The sequence below is a fragment of the Phragmites australis genome, chromosome 19 (assembly GCF_958298935.1).
Source record: "Phragmites australis chromosome 19, lpPhrAust1.1, whole genome shotgun sequence".
NCBI lineage: Eukaryota > Viridiplantae > Streptophyta > Magnoliopsida > Poales > Poaceae > Phragmites > Phragmites australis.
The window spans coordinates 23530104-23541111 of NC_084939.1; the positions used below are offsets into that span (position 1 = coordinate 23530104).

At 43.6% G+C, this 11008-nt stretch overlaps 1 protein-coding gene across 1 annotated transcript; it reads right to left on the reverse strand.

The window, feature by feature from the left end:
* Positions 1 to 5458: 5458 nt before the first annotated feature.
* On the reverse strand, positions 5459 to 10071 carry LOC133900583 (rho GTPase-activating protein 5-like). Its single transcript, XM_062341771.1, has 5 exons — positions 9038 to 10071; positions 7326 to 7446; positions 7110 to 7229; positions 6420 to 6650; positions 5459 to 6318 (listed from the first exon to the last, which is right to left on the reverse strand). Exons 1-5 carry the CDS (start codon positions 9472 to 9474, stop codon positions 5737 to 5739), a joined length of 1491 nt encoding a protein of 496 aa, XP_062197755.1. The 5' UTR covers positions 9475 to 10071; the 3' UTR covers positions 5459 to 5736.
* Between the last annotated feature and the right edge of the window lie 937 nt (positions 10072 to 11008).

Consider the following 11008-nt stretch of genomic DNA (forward strand, 5'->3'; position numbering starts at 1 on the left):
CCATGGCTGGAACTCAACCCGGAAACTCCGGAACCCGGAGTATCCGGGTCCACCCGGAGACTCCAGGTGAACTAAACAGCCCCAAATTGAGACCTCCCCTCGGAGCCTCACCCAGAGACTCCGGACAACCCAAAGAATTCAGTTCAACCCGGAGTATCTGGGTTCAGCACAGCTGTCCCTCTAAAAACGATGATAACTTCTGATCTCGAAGTTCGATTTCGATGATTTTGGACTATATGGAAATGTTATTCAGAGGACTACACATCCCAACTGAATTCATGACCTCAAACACATTTGATAAAATTAGGAACACTCTGAAACCCAATTCAGATACTTCCACACTTTTCACACCGGAATTTCTAAAAAGAACTCTCACATGGGTTTGGTTAGAAACTCTTGAGCACTAAGACACGACAATTAGCTCTACATTGCATCCCTCTTAATAGCGTGGCATACCTATACTCAATTTCAAAGATAAAACTCGTTTGAACCACTTTGAGCCTTTGAATAACTTTTAAGTACCGCTTCTTTCATTCAAACCTTGAGGGTTGCCAACTTCCATATAATCTTCACTCCATCTCTTCTTGATTCTTCATATGATTGATGCGAATCATTCATAGGTTTCCATAGCCTCACACGGTCCATTGGCGCAAAACCTTCACTCGCTCTTCACCACCGCCTTGGTCCTTCGGCGCCAAGCCATTTGCTTGCCCTTCACCACGGATGGTCCATCACAGCCAAGTCTTGCTTGCCCTTCACCAACTTGCCATACAAAACTACTTTATATTCAACATCTTCAAGGAATTAACTTTATCAAATATAGAATCCATTCTTATTCTTTACTTTTGGCATATATGATTTCAATTCAACTTGTGCCTTTTTGTGGATCCTAACCCCATCTCACTCTCAAGCACAAAACATATGGATTAGTCCATAAAACTCTATTGACAATGTCATACTTTTAGTTACTTGATCTCTACAAGTAACTTAGTCTTCAAGTTTATTGCCAATCTTATTGAGCTTTTCATTCTCCTTATGAGCATCACTAAGAGCTCAATGACAATGATGCATTTCTTTTGTTCTCATGGCATTTCTCAGAAAATCCATGATTCATCACTTATGCATTTCCCGAGCATCACTTAGAGCTCATTCATCTTGATACATTTTCAATCTCCCCATTCACCTAGAGCTCATGCATATCTCTCAATGCATTACCTATGGAACAACCTACTAACACACTTAACACCATTGTTAGTGCATAGGTATTATCATTAATTACCAAAACCACATATAAGGGTTATATGCACTTTCAGAGAAGGATCATTATGTTGCGGATTCGGGGTTACAAAAGGCTCCTTATCGTGTTCCATGAGTAATTGGGGGCTACGACGCATGCCAGTCAAGTGGACCTAAGGCTGATCATAATAAGCGCTCCGACTAGCGATCAACACATCCTGAACTAACCGAAGAAAAAAGTCAATAAGAAGTCCACGATATGCTATCAAGAGAGTCCAGCACAAAGTACTCCCGTCAAACATTAAAAGCATTTAAAGTTCCCAACCAAACTAACAAAAGCTACCAAGTGTATTTACAGACCGCATCTAAAGAAAAAAGAAAAAGACTACAGCAAGGGTGCAACCCCGAAGTCCATCTCATCCACGAAGCCCAATAACGTCAACGTTGATCCCTGGGTAATGGACCTTTAGGATAGCCAAGGCAAATGCCATTGCTTGCTCTACGCTCTACCGGGACTGGCTCGAGATATGCTCACCCACCTTCCCTTGGAGTCCCCTAAAAGCCTCGACAAGCTTGGTCGCTTGGGTGGCCAGTCTGGTGGCATCATCGTCGCCGTCAGCCTCCGCCTGGATCCCGACCCCAGCAAGCACCTCCTGGAGGACGTCCAGGGCTACGATGAGTTGTTGGTGGGTGGCTAACATCTTAGCCTCCTCTTGGGCTACGGCTACTCGGGCCGCAGAGAGTTATGTAGAACAGAATGTTAGAGTAGCAGGGTGAAGAGATGGAAAGTTAGAAATACCAGAGATGTGCCCTTGGTTCGGCCCTCCAGTTTGGCGATCACCCTTTCCTTCTCGACGGTCGTCTGGGAGAGTTGCTGGTGCAAGACGTCATTGTCTTCTTCAAGCGTGGACACCCGAGTGGTCTATCACCGGGCCTCCTCGCACACTCTCTTCACCCACACCATGTACACCTATGAAACCTTAGGTCAGTACCCATTATTACATCAACTAAGTAATTATTTTACAGGAAAACTCTCACCATGTAGAAGGATGAGAAGACACTATCCGGATCATGACCGGGTGGACCTTCAACAATCTGCTTCCAAGTCAGATCCCTAGGCAGCCTGTGCACTTGGTTCGAGGGCAAAGCTTGGGAAACTAGAGGATCATTTTCCTGGCTGTCAGCAACCGTCGTCGGGGGCTCGCTGGGCTTTCCCACATCTCCCTCGTAGGAGGTCATGACCAGGACCAGAAAAGGCTGAGGTTTGGAGGCTGCACATGGCGCTCCAAGTAGCCTGCAAAACAAATAATTTAAATAATGCTCTCAGGGGCGCTCGATGAACTCGTGGGGATGATGGCCTTTCTTTGGTCCTGGGCTGAAGGCTAAGCATGCCCAAAGTCAAGAATAAACCGGCTGCAAAGGCTCTGGGTAAAAGCTCAACTTATGAGAGTTCGGCCCGCCACTCCGAGTGCTCGCATCATGACCGGATCCCCAGAAGTCATCACCAGGGTCGAATACCCAGCTGGCAGGGTCGGCACTGGGTTGGCAAGAATTGAGAGGGCTGGAGCTATTGGCGTCGATGACCTAGAATCGCCCGTCGGCGGGTTGGCCTCTACATCGTCACCCTCCTTCAGCTCTGCTTCTCCGATAAAGGATGGGGCTTGAAATGATGTGTTGTTGCCTCCGATCCTGCTTGGTCCCACGCTGCCCGTGATGACAACATCATCCGAGTCTGTAGCTGGGGCCCCGCATTCTTAGCCTTCGGATTAGGCAGCTTGCATCCGGGAAGTTGTTCAAGCCCGCGACGGCCATTAGTATAGTTACAACTACTCGGAAAGAAAATATAGCTAAAAAACAAGAAGGCTCATGAGACCTACCAATATGATGCTCCTTTGGGCATCGGGATCCATCTCCATAATGGGGACCGGGACTCTCGAGCAGATGGATGAGGGGATTGCATCGAAGAGAAGCTTGATATCCTTGTTGGCCACCTCCAGAGAGAGCACTGCAAAAAAGTGACTAACAAATCATAAAGGCTAAGCTAGCAATTCCCTCAAAAGTGATTACTAGGAGTTAGTAGGTACATGTCTCGCCTTCTCAGGCTGGATCCATCTCAGTCGAGAATTGATAGGTGTCAGTAATCCTCAATTTCAGAAGACTCAAGTGGTGCTTGATGATGTCTCTAGCGACGTCATACGTCGTCAACTTCCTCTCCTTCAGATGCCAGATCTCCGAAAAGGCTCTAGAGAAAGGTGGTCATCACCGACTCTTTCATCTAGGTGGGTCTCGACAACAACGACAAGCCACGATAATAAAGCCTCAACGGGCCAGGCTAGCAATAGAACAACTTCTTATGCCAACCCAACCAAGCGGATTTGGCAACAAAGTCGATGTATTCCGCCAACTAGCCTTCCTAGAGCCAAAATTCGGCACCGCTGGTGACCTTGTTCTGGAGCCTCTTCAAAAAAATAGAAGTACCTGAAAAGGTCGAGGGACGGGTGGAAACCAAGGAAGGCCTCACACAAATGTACGAAGAAATCAACATGATGATGGAGTTTGGGTTGAGGTGAATGAGTTCCAGGCCATAGAAATCAAGCACCTCAAGAAAAAATCTAGAAAAGGGGAAGCGAAAGCCACAGTGGAAGAAATCGAGAAAGGTCACCAAGCTATGAGTGTCCAGGCTTGGGATCGTATGCCTCGCCGCCGGTATGCATGGGATCAGAGCCCGGGGAGGAATCACCTCATCAATCTCTGCCTTCTCCAGGACATCCTCCATAATGTTGGACTCTTGCCACTCTGGGATCGCGCTTGTCATCTCGTCGGCGCCAGAGCTCTCCTTCTCAACCTTCTTCCGGTCCATAGCGGCAGAGGGATTAGAGGAGGAGGGTTTTCAAGGGTTTTTGGAGAAAGGGGCGTGAGGAGAAGGAAAAGTATGATGGAAAGCAAACGATAAAGGTAGGATGAACGTTGAAGTGGGCTCTCCCTTTGCCTTTATACAGAGCGAAGGCTCCCAGAAATGGTGCTTCGATTGACACCATGACACGACTAGAGGCCACAATCTCTAGCTTTATCATCACATCGCATTTAACGTCCAGCACATACGGGGAAGTTGGCACCATACCCAGAGGAGCTCAGCTCCTCACGCTGCTGCCATAATCATGATACTCTAGTAGGGAAAGGATTTGCACCACTACTTGAAATCTCCACCACGACGGTCCAACTTTTGAACTCAACTAGTGACAAGTGTTTTTTTCCTCTCGAGGATGAAACAAACAGAAAACCTACTCAGATGGAACACCTTCTCAAGGACTCTGTTGGGGACTCGGAGTCGTTTGAAACCCCGAGTAGAAGATCAGAAAACCTGGTTAGATGTTTCACCCTAATCGGGAACCTGAGTCTTACTCGATGACACAATCAGACAAAAATATTATCCGTCGAAGTCTCATTTCATATACTGATGGGGGGCTTGACGATGAATACTAGATAATTACCATATCCAGGCACCTTAGGGTTTCTCTCAATTCTCGGAACATATCTCAATCTCTAGGAACGGGATCCTTAGATGAAAGAAAACTACCCTTAGGTACCTAGTGTATCCCATAAATAGAGAAGTGTATCTTTAAGAACGGAAAAGAAGAGTCCAGAGGACGTACGGCACCCCTATATGCACAGAGCCTAGAGCTCGTGCGGAGGACAAGAGCCATTAGAAGTCGAAGAAGTTGCACAAACCTTTGGACAAGCCAGAAGATACCCGAATCTAAGTAAGGAAGTCGTCAACTAGGTTTAGATCTATCTAAGCTAGCCATATGCTTCCTTGTAATAGGCTCATATCGATATAAGACAAACATGCCATATAGTTATTAATCTCAAGGAGGCCCGAACTTATATAAAAACCATGTGTGTTCTCTTGTGATTCGTCTACTCGAAGTATCCCTTGCATCTTCAATAAATTTGTTAGATGAGCGGTTCATAAATCATCGACAGGCTCAGAGAGCATTGAGAAAAAGGGATCAAAACGCGAAACTTATTATTTATTTTTTTTTTTAAAAAGAGTAGTTTGAAACAGAAAGTGTAGTAAAAGTGTCTTTAATCCTCCAATGACCTCATGTTCATAATTGTTTCTCAAAAGATTAAAGTGAGCTGATCAATCCAAAGTAATGAAAGAGGAACTGGCATACAGCAGAAAAAAGGTATAGTGCAATGAGAACAAGCTCAACATAGATCATTCCTGAACTTTCAGACACTTCATAAATTAGGCATCGAAGAGATCTGTGTACAAAGAAAATCATAAACATCTTTCATTCACTCAAACAAGTAATAACAAGAAAGATACAAAAGTTAGTGAGGGTGAAAGTTTAAATCTTAAAGTAACATGATCATAATCCAGCAAGAAATGATAAGGACACAAAAAATGTGCAGCCATGCCGTTTGAGGCCCTATTTTCAGGAAACATTGGGTCAGTCACCTATTGCACAACAACAATGGAAACGGCATTTGATTTCATCTCCATGCTTCGATCCTTTCAATCTTGGAGTTAATCTGGCTCACAATGCTAACACCTCTGGATTTTTCAGCAGCAGGAGTGGCACGTGTTCCAGACTGACCCTTGCCTTTTCTAGTCCTACGATTCAGGCTTCGGCTCCCCTTGCCTTGAAGAGAATTCACAGCTGTTGCACAGGAAGCATCAACAGTTGCAGCCAGAACAGCAAGAGCAGGTTGTGAGCAACTAGTGGAGCCCTCCAAAGTCGTCTGGACTTCACTTGTTTGGGCAGTGAAAGCAACAGTGACTCCTTCAGTGGTGTTAGTTTCGTTAGGCTTTTCTTCAACGCTGTGTGCAGGACTGTTGAGAAGGGGCTCCTCATTTACAAAAGAGGGACGTCTGGATCCTTCCTCATTCCTCAGGTTAGAATCTAGTGTCACGCTGGGTTTTTTATGCCCATTTTCATCAGATGGATCCTTCTGGGGAAGCGCAGCATCCTCCAGACTGGATTCTTCTCTATCCTTGAGGGTCTTTTGTATTAGCATCTTGAGAAAATTCATCACTTGCACTGCATACATCAGTGCAGTCAAAGGATCTGCCATCTGCATCATAAGTGTGCTACAGTTAGCATCTGAGCAACCATTCGAGTGTGCGGCTTCAGGTGTACCAGCAAGTTTGCTATGCTATTAGCACTATGCATTACCTGAGTCATATTTGGTGCAAAAACCATAGCGACATTGCGAGTATTCATCTTATTTATCTGTTCGTCTTGCACAACATCAGCCATCAGATTAACAGCCCAGTCAAGTAACGCTGCTTCGGCTGGTGGAAGGCATTTGGCAACCCGAGCACAATCCTCTTCAGATTGGCATTGCATCACCTGTTCTGGTGGGATAGAGTCCAGCACCCCGCTTGGCAGTTCCCTAAACCAGGCCTGAAAGTGATGGAAAAATTAGATTGGATGAGAATATGCGTTGTCACGGATTGGGTCCCACTCGAAAGTGAATTCAGGATTCTCTAACGGGTGTTGACATGAAATTTTACCAATGAAGACAAGCATACAACAACAACAACAACAATAACAACAAAGCCTTTGTCCCAAACAAGTTAGGGTAAACTAGAAATGAAACCTACAAGATCTAACTAAAAAGATGATGAGAAAATAATAATAATAATAATAATAAAGGTACTAGTAATAGTAAAAAATAAAGTAATAACGGTATAAAGAGACTGAAATATAGATTATGGTTTTGTCATGTGGATTGTTAACTTTCACGCGCTTCTATCTGTGGATAGTTCTTTGGCGCTTAAGTAATGGACATGTGATTCAGGAGCTGGTGCTGTCAATAGAATGATTAGAATCACATAAGCTATATGATAGAAAGAAGCTTACTTTGATTAGACCTGCCAAACAGTGCACATCAATTCCATCCGGTACTATTCCACTATTTAACTGGTCTCTCACAAACTCCTCCTGGCTGTTTTCTGCATTTATACGAAAAATACCTTCTGCCTGCCAGGTACAAAAAAGAGAACAGTTATTTGGTCAGAACAACGCAACCAAGACTGATAGGAAGGTAAGAGTCATAAGAGATCCTGAAAACCATACCTGAAGACCGCCCTGTTCATAAAGACGCCTCTGCATCATCAAGAGAATCGTCGGAACACTATTTCCTCTGGAATCATATGAACACTGCATTGATTCTGTTGAAACTCCAAAGACATTTGTACTGCATTTAAATTTTCAATCAGCGGATGAATAGTGACAGGAAGTAAACATGCAACGGAACTAAGAACATGTGTTGCTCGAGGAAACATATTAGCACTGTAAAATAGATGTGTCTTGCAAGGCTAAGGATAAATAGCCACGTGAAAACGAGAGCACAACGCCATTGAGATCAAGACATCTTTACAGAACAAGATGTTAACAATTTATATTGTGCCCAAGAATATCCTCTGAATTCTGTAAGTGATGAGAGGAGACCTACAAATTTCACATGTCTAAAAACTTGGCAACAATATAAAGACGTGAAAAAAAAAACCGCACCTGTTCTTTTAGGTGCTGAATCTACTAGTTTGCTAACTCAAGTGCATATACTATCCCTGGAAATTACTTTCCTTTTCTCTTTTTCAGGAATTGTGCTCATTTAAGAAGATCTCCAATTACTGACTGAGCAAATCTCGAAAACTGCAGTTTAATTGATCATATACCAGCAATCCTTGAGTTTGAAAATTGGGTGTAGGTTTTTGCGCCACTTTATCTTCTTTTGGAGGCACTAGGCCCCCATCCTTCTATAAAGTACAAACTGGACAGTGAACCAATTTCTCTCTTCCTTTTAGATTGCCTAGTAGTAATAACCCACATCTTGAAACTCCCTTCAGAAAAAAGATATAATATATTCTACCTATGTACTTTCCTTATTCTTTCTGATCTGTTCCTAGTACTTAGTCAGAAACGATAGCAAAGCAGAGAAACAATATTTCAAGCTAGAGTATACAGTACAAACAGATGGAGACGAATGATTAAAAAAAAGAGTGAACATGCAACTCTAAAGTAAAGAAAAAGTGAATGAATCATCTAACTAAGACAATCATGGAATCATGGAATTTCCAGCAGCTTTTTGATCTTCCTAATGATAGATGATGTGACAATATTAGTCTACTTTTATATGTGCCTAGTTCAATCTACAGAAGTCTTGAATGAGGTAAGCAGCAACAGCAAAATTAAGAGCTAGTAAATAACATTGCACCAAGAAACATGATTAGCCAATTATTTAATGGAAAATGGAGAAAATGCAAGAAAAAAATCTACAGAGTGGCGATCCAAAGCATATCCACTGTCAAGACTTCCACAGTTCATCTATAATACGTCAAATTCAGCTAAAATTAGCAACACAAACACCAATCTAAAACTATAATATTTATGATTCAAATAGAATTTACTTCCCGCCTGAAAAACAAAGAAGGTATTTTTCATACAAAATTTCGTATCAAAGCAGCATGGGGGTTGCAACGCAAACAAAAGAGACCATCTTTTCACCCCAATTAAAATCAAAACGGTAATTCACAAACAACTGTGCCATCTAGATGCTTAAAGGTACTGAACTTTTAACAAACCCCATTTGAAGGCAGGCAACGCCATTTACATATCAGAAATTTTAACAAACAGAATAATTGCTGATAGAATAGCTACGCAAATGCCAAATCTTTCTGGAATAATTCACATCAAAATCCTACTAAGAATTAAATGCTACGAAACCTTTGAATTCAGAACAAAACCAAATCTTTCAAACCAACTGTTGAAGGGAACATGAGACAGACCTCGCGCTGGGAGCGCGGCGGGGCACCTCGGGCTCGAGCTCGACGGGGAGCCCCAGGAATCCATGGAACCTATCGAACGTCACGTGCGCCACGTGCTGCACGTCCGTCGGCCACCCTATCTCCATCCCACAGCCGTCGCCTTCACCACCGCCGTCGCCGCCCTGAGGCCTACACCCGAGCAGCGACTTCCGCAGCAGCTCAAACAGCAGCGCCAAGAACGACCACCGCTCCTCTACCTCCTCCTCCTCTGACCTTCCTGCCTCTTGCACGAGCCGTTCTTGGAATCCAAGGCTCCCTGTAGATCCCGCAGGCTGCTCCGGGCTGCCGCTTCCTGGGAGCACGTCACTGTCGGCATTGGCTAAATAGCGCAGGGAGGAGGCGCCGCTTGCGGGGGAAGCGAGGTTGGTCGGGCCCCGGAGGAGGGCCACCTCCGTCATTGCTTCCTTCTTTTCGCGCTCGCTCTAATTCTAATTCTCTGGGATTATGAACTGTGATCTGGTGCGGTGTAGGACCGATTTGGGGACGATTGGGAGATGTTTCTTAGGATTTCTCGGATGGCGGAGAGGGCCAAATGCACCAAGAAATGATTGGGGGATCCTCGTAGTGGAGTTCTTGGTGCGTCCCTATTTAGGATTTCTTGATGGTTGCTTTCGACTGGAGAATGGGATTGTTGGCGCAGGATTGGATCAGGGGGATTGGTTGTCGTGGTGCGCGTGGTCCAAATCCACTATGCAATCGCAACGAAAAATAACTGGAGAGTCGACAAATGGACAGCAACAGGGGGGGATTTTCAACTCAAATATGGGATCTTTAGCCGAAAAAGACCCAATTTTTAACAGGAAAAGATGATGAAATCGCTTCGGATGTTTGGTGGAGAATGGATAGGATTTTTGTGGAGGTGGAGTTGGATTGAAGGGAGGGCTTGGGCTGGGGGTGATGGCACCATCATTCCTCCCCTGCTCCTACTGCGCTCTTCCTCTCCTCCTTTAGGCCATGCACACATGGATGAGCATGCTTCTCGCTTCTCGTTCACGCGTGCGTTGCTTCTCTATTTGAGCGTGCCATCAAAGAAAGTCTACCCTTTCCTAACTGCTTCGAATTGGCTTTGTCAACGAAGAGTTTTGCGGCGGATTAACCGCGCGAAATGTAATATGTCAACTTGTCAAATTATTGTGAGTTCGCTTCTGAATGGGTGATGCGATGTGTGATATGCAGTTACCTTGTACAGTGCTTGGATGATTTAACTGATCATAAAAGTCAAAAAATTTATTTCAAGGGACAAAAGGTAAAAAGGCACAGCATAAATGGCAGATAAGAGTACAAGACTAATCAAATACCTGCTCCATCATGTTTTTGTACCTGGATTTGCTACTGATCTGTTTGATTGACATGTACTCAAAGCAGTCCAGCATAAGAAATGCAGTACTTAAGCTGAAGAAACCTTTTTTCCTTAATAAATTTGACGTTGTTTATCAACTTAAATAAGGCCCCTACTTGCTACTGTGCATCAGTACAACTTTCTGGCTGATATTTTATTTGACATAACTGCAGGAGCTCTGCCCGAATCAATTAAGAGAGGGAATAGAGAGTATTTACAAGACTGGTTGATAAATTGAAAATGTATTTTCGAGGCATATCTTTTGCCTCCTTTTATCTAAAAAAGCTTTTCCCTCCTTTTAAAAAAGATTTTTTTAGATTTATGCTATTGTGAATATCACGGTTTTGAAATGCCACTGCACTTTCGGTGTTTGGAAAAAATCTATTATAAATCTCCTAAAATTAGATCATGCTATTACGAATCTTCTGAAACTAGATCTATGTCATTACGAATATCCTGAAATTGAATCCATACCATTATAAATCTCTTGAAATTAGATCTATACTATTACAAAATGTGACTGGAGACTAAGATAATATTATAGATCCAATTTCATTAGATTTGTAATAACATCTTTCTAAATACCGGAAGTG

Bases quoted from the DNA above. Each gene is read 5' to 3' on its own strand.
- LOC133900583 (XM_062341771.1), bottom strand. From the start codon at position 9,474: ATGACGGAGGTGGCCCTCCTCCGGGGCCCGACCAACCTCGCTTCCCCC. The intron at 7,230-7,325 runs GTATGGTTTTCA...TGTACCTGGCAG, and splicing joins ATGAACAGGGCGGTCTTCAG to GCAGAAGGTATTTTTCGTAT. The intron at 6,319-6,419 runs GTAATGCATAGT...CTTATGATGCAG, and splicing joins TTGCACCAAATATGACTCAG to ATGGCAGATCCTTTGACTGC.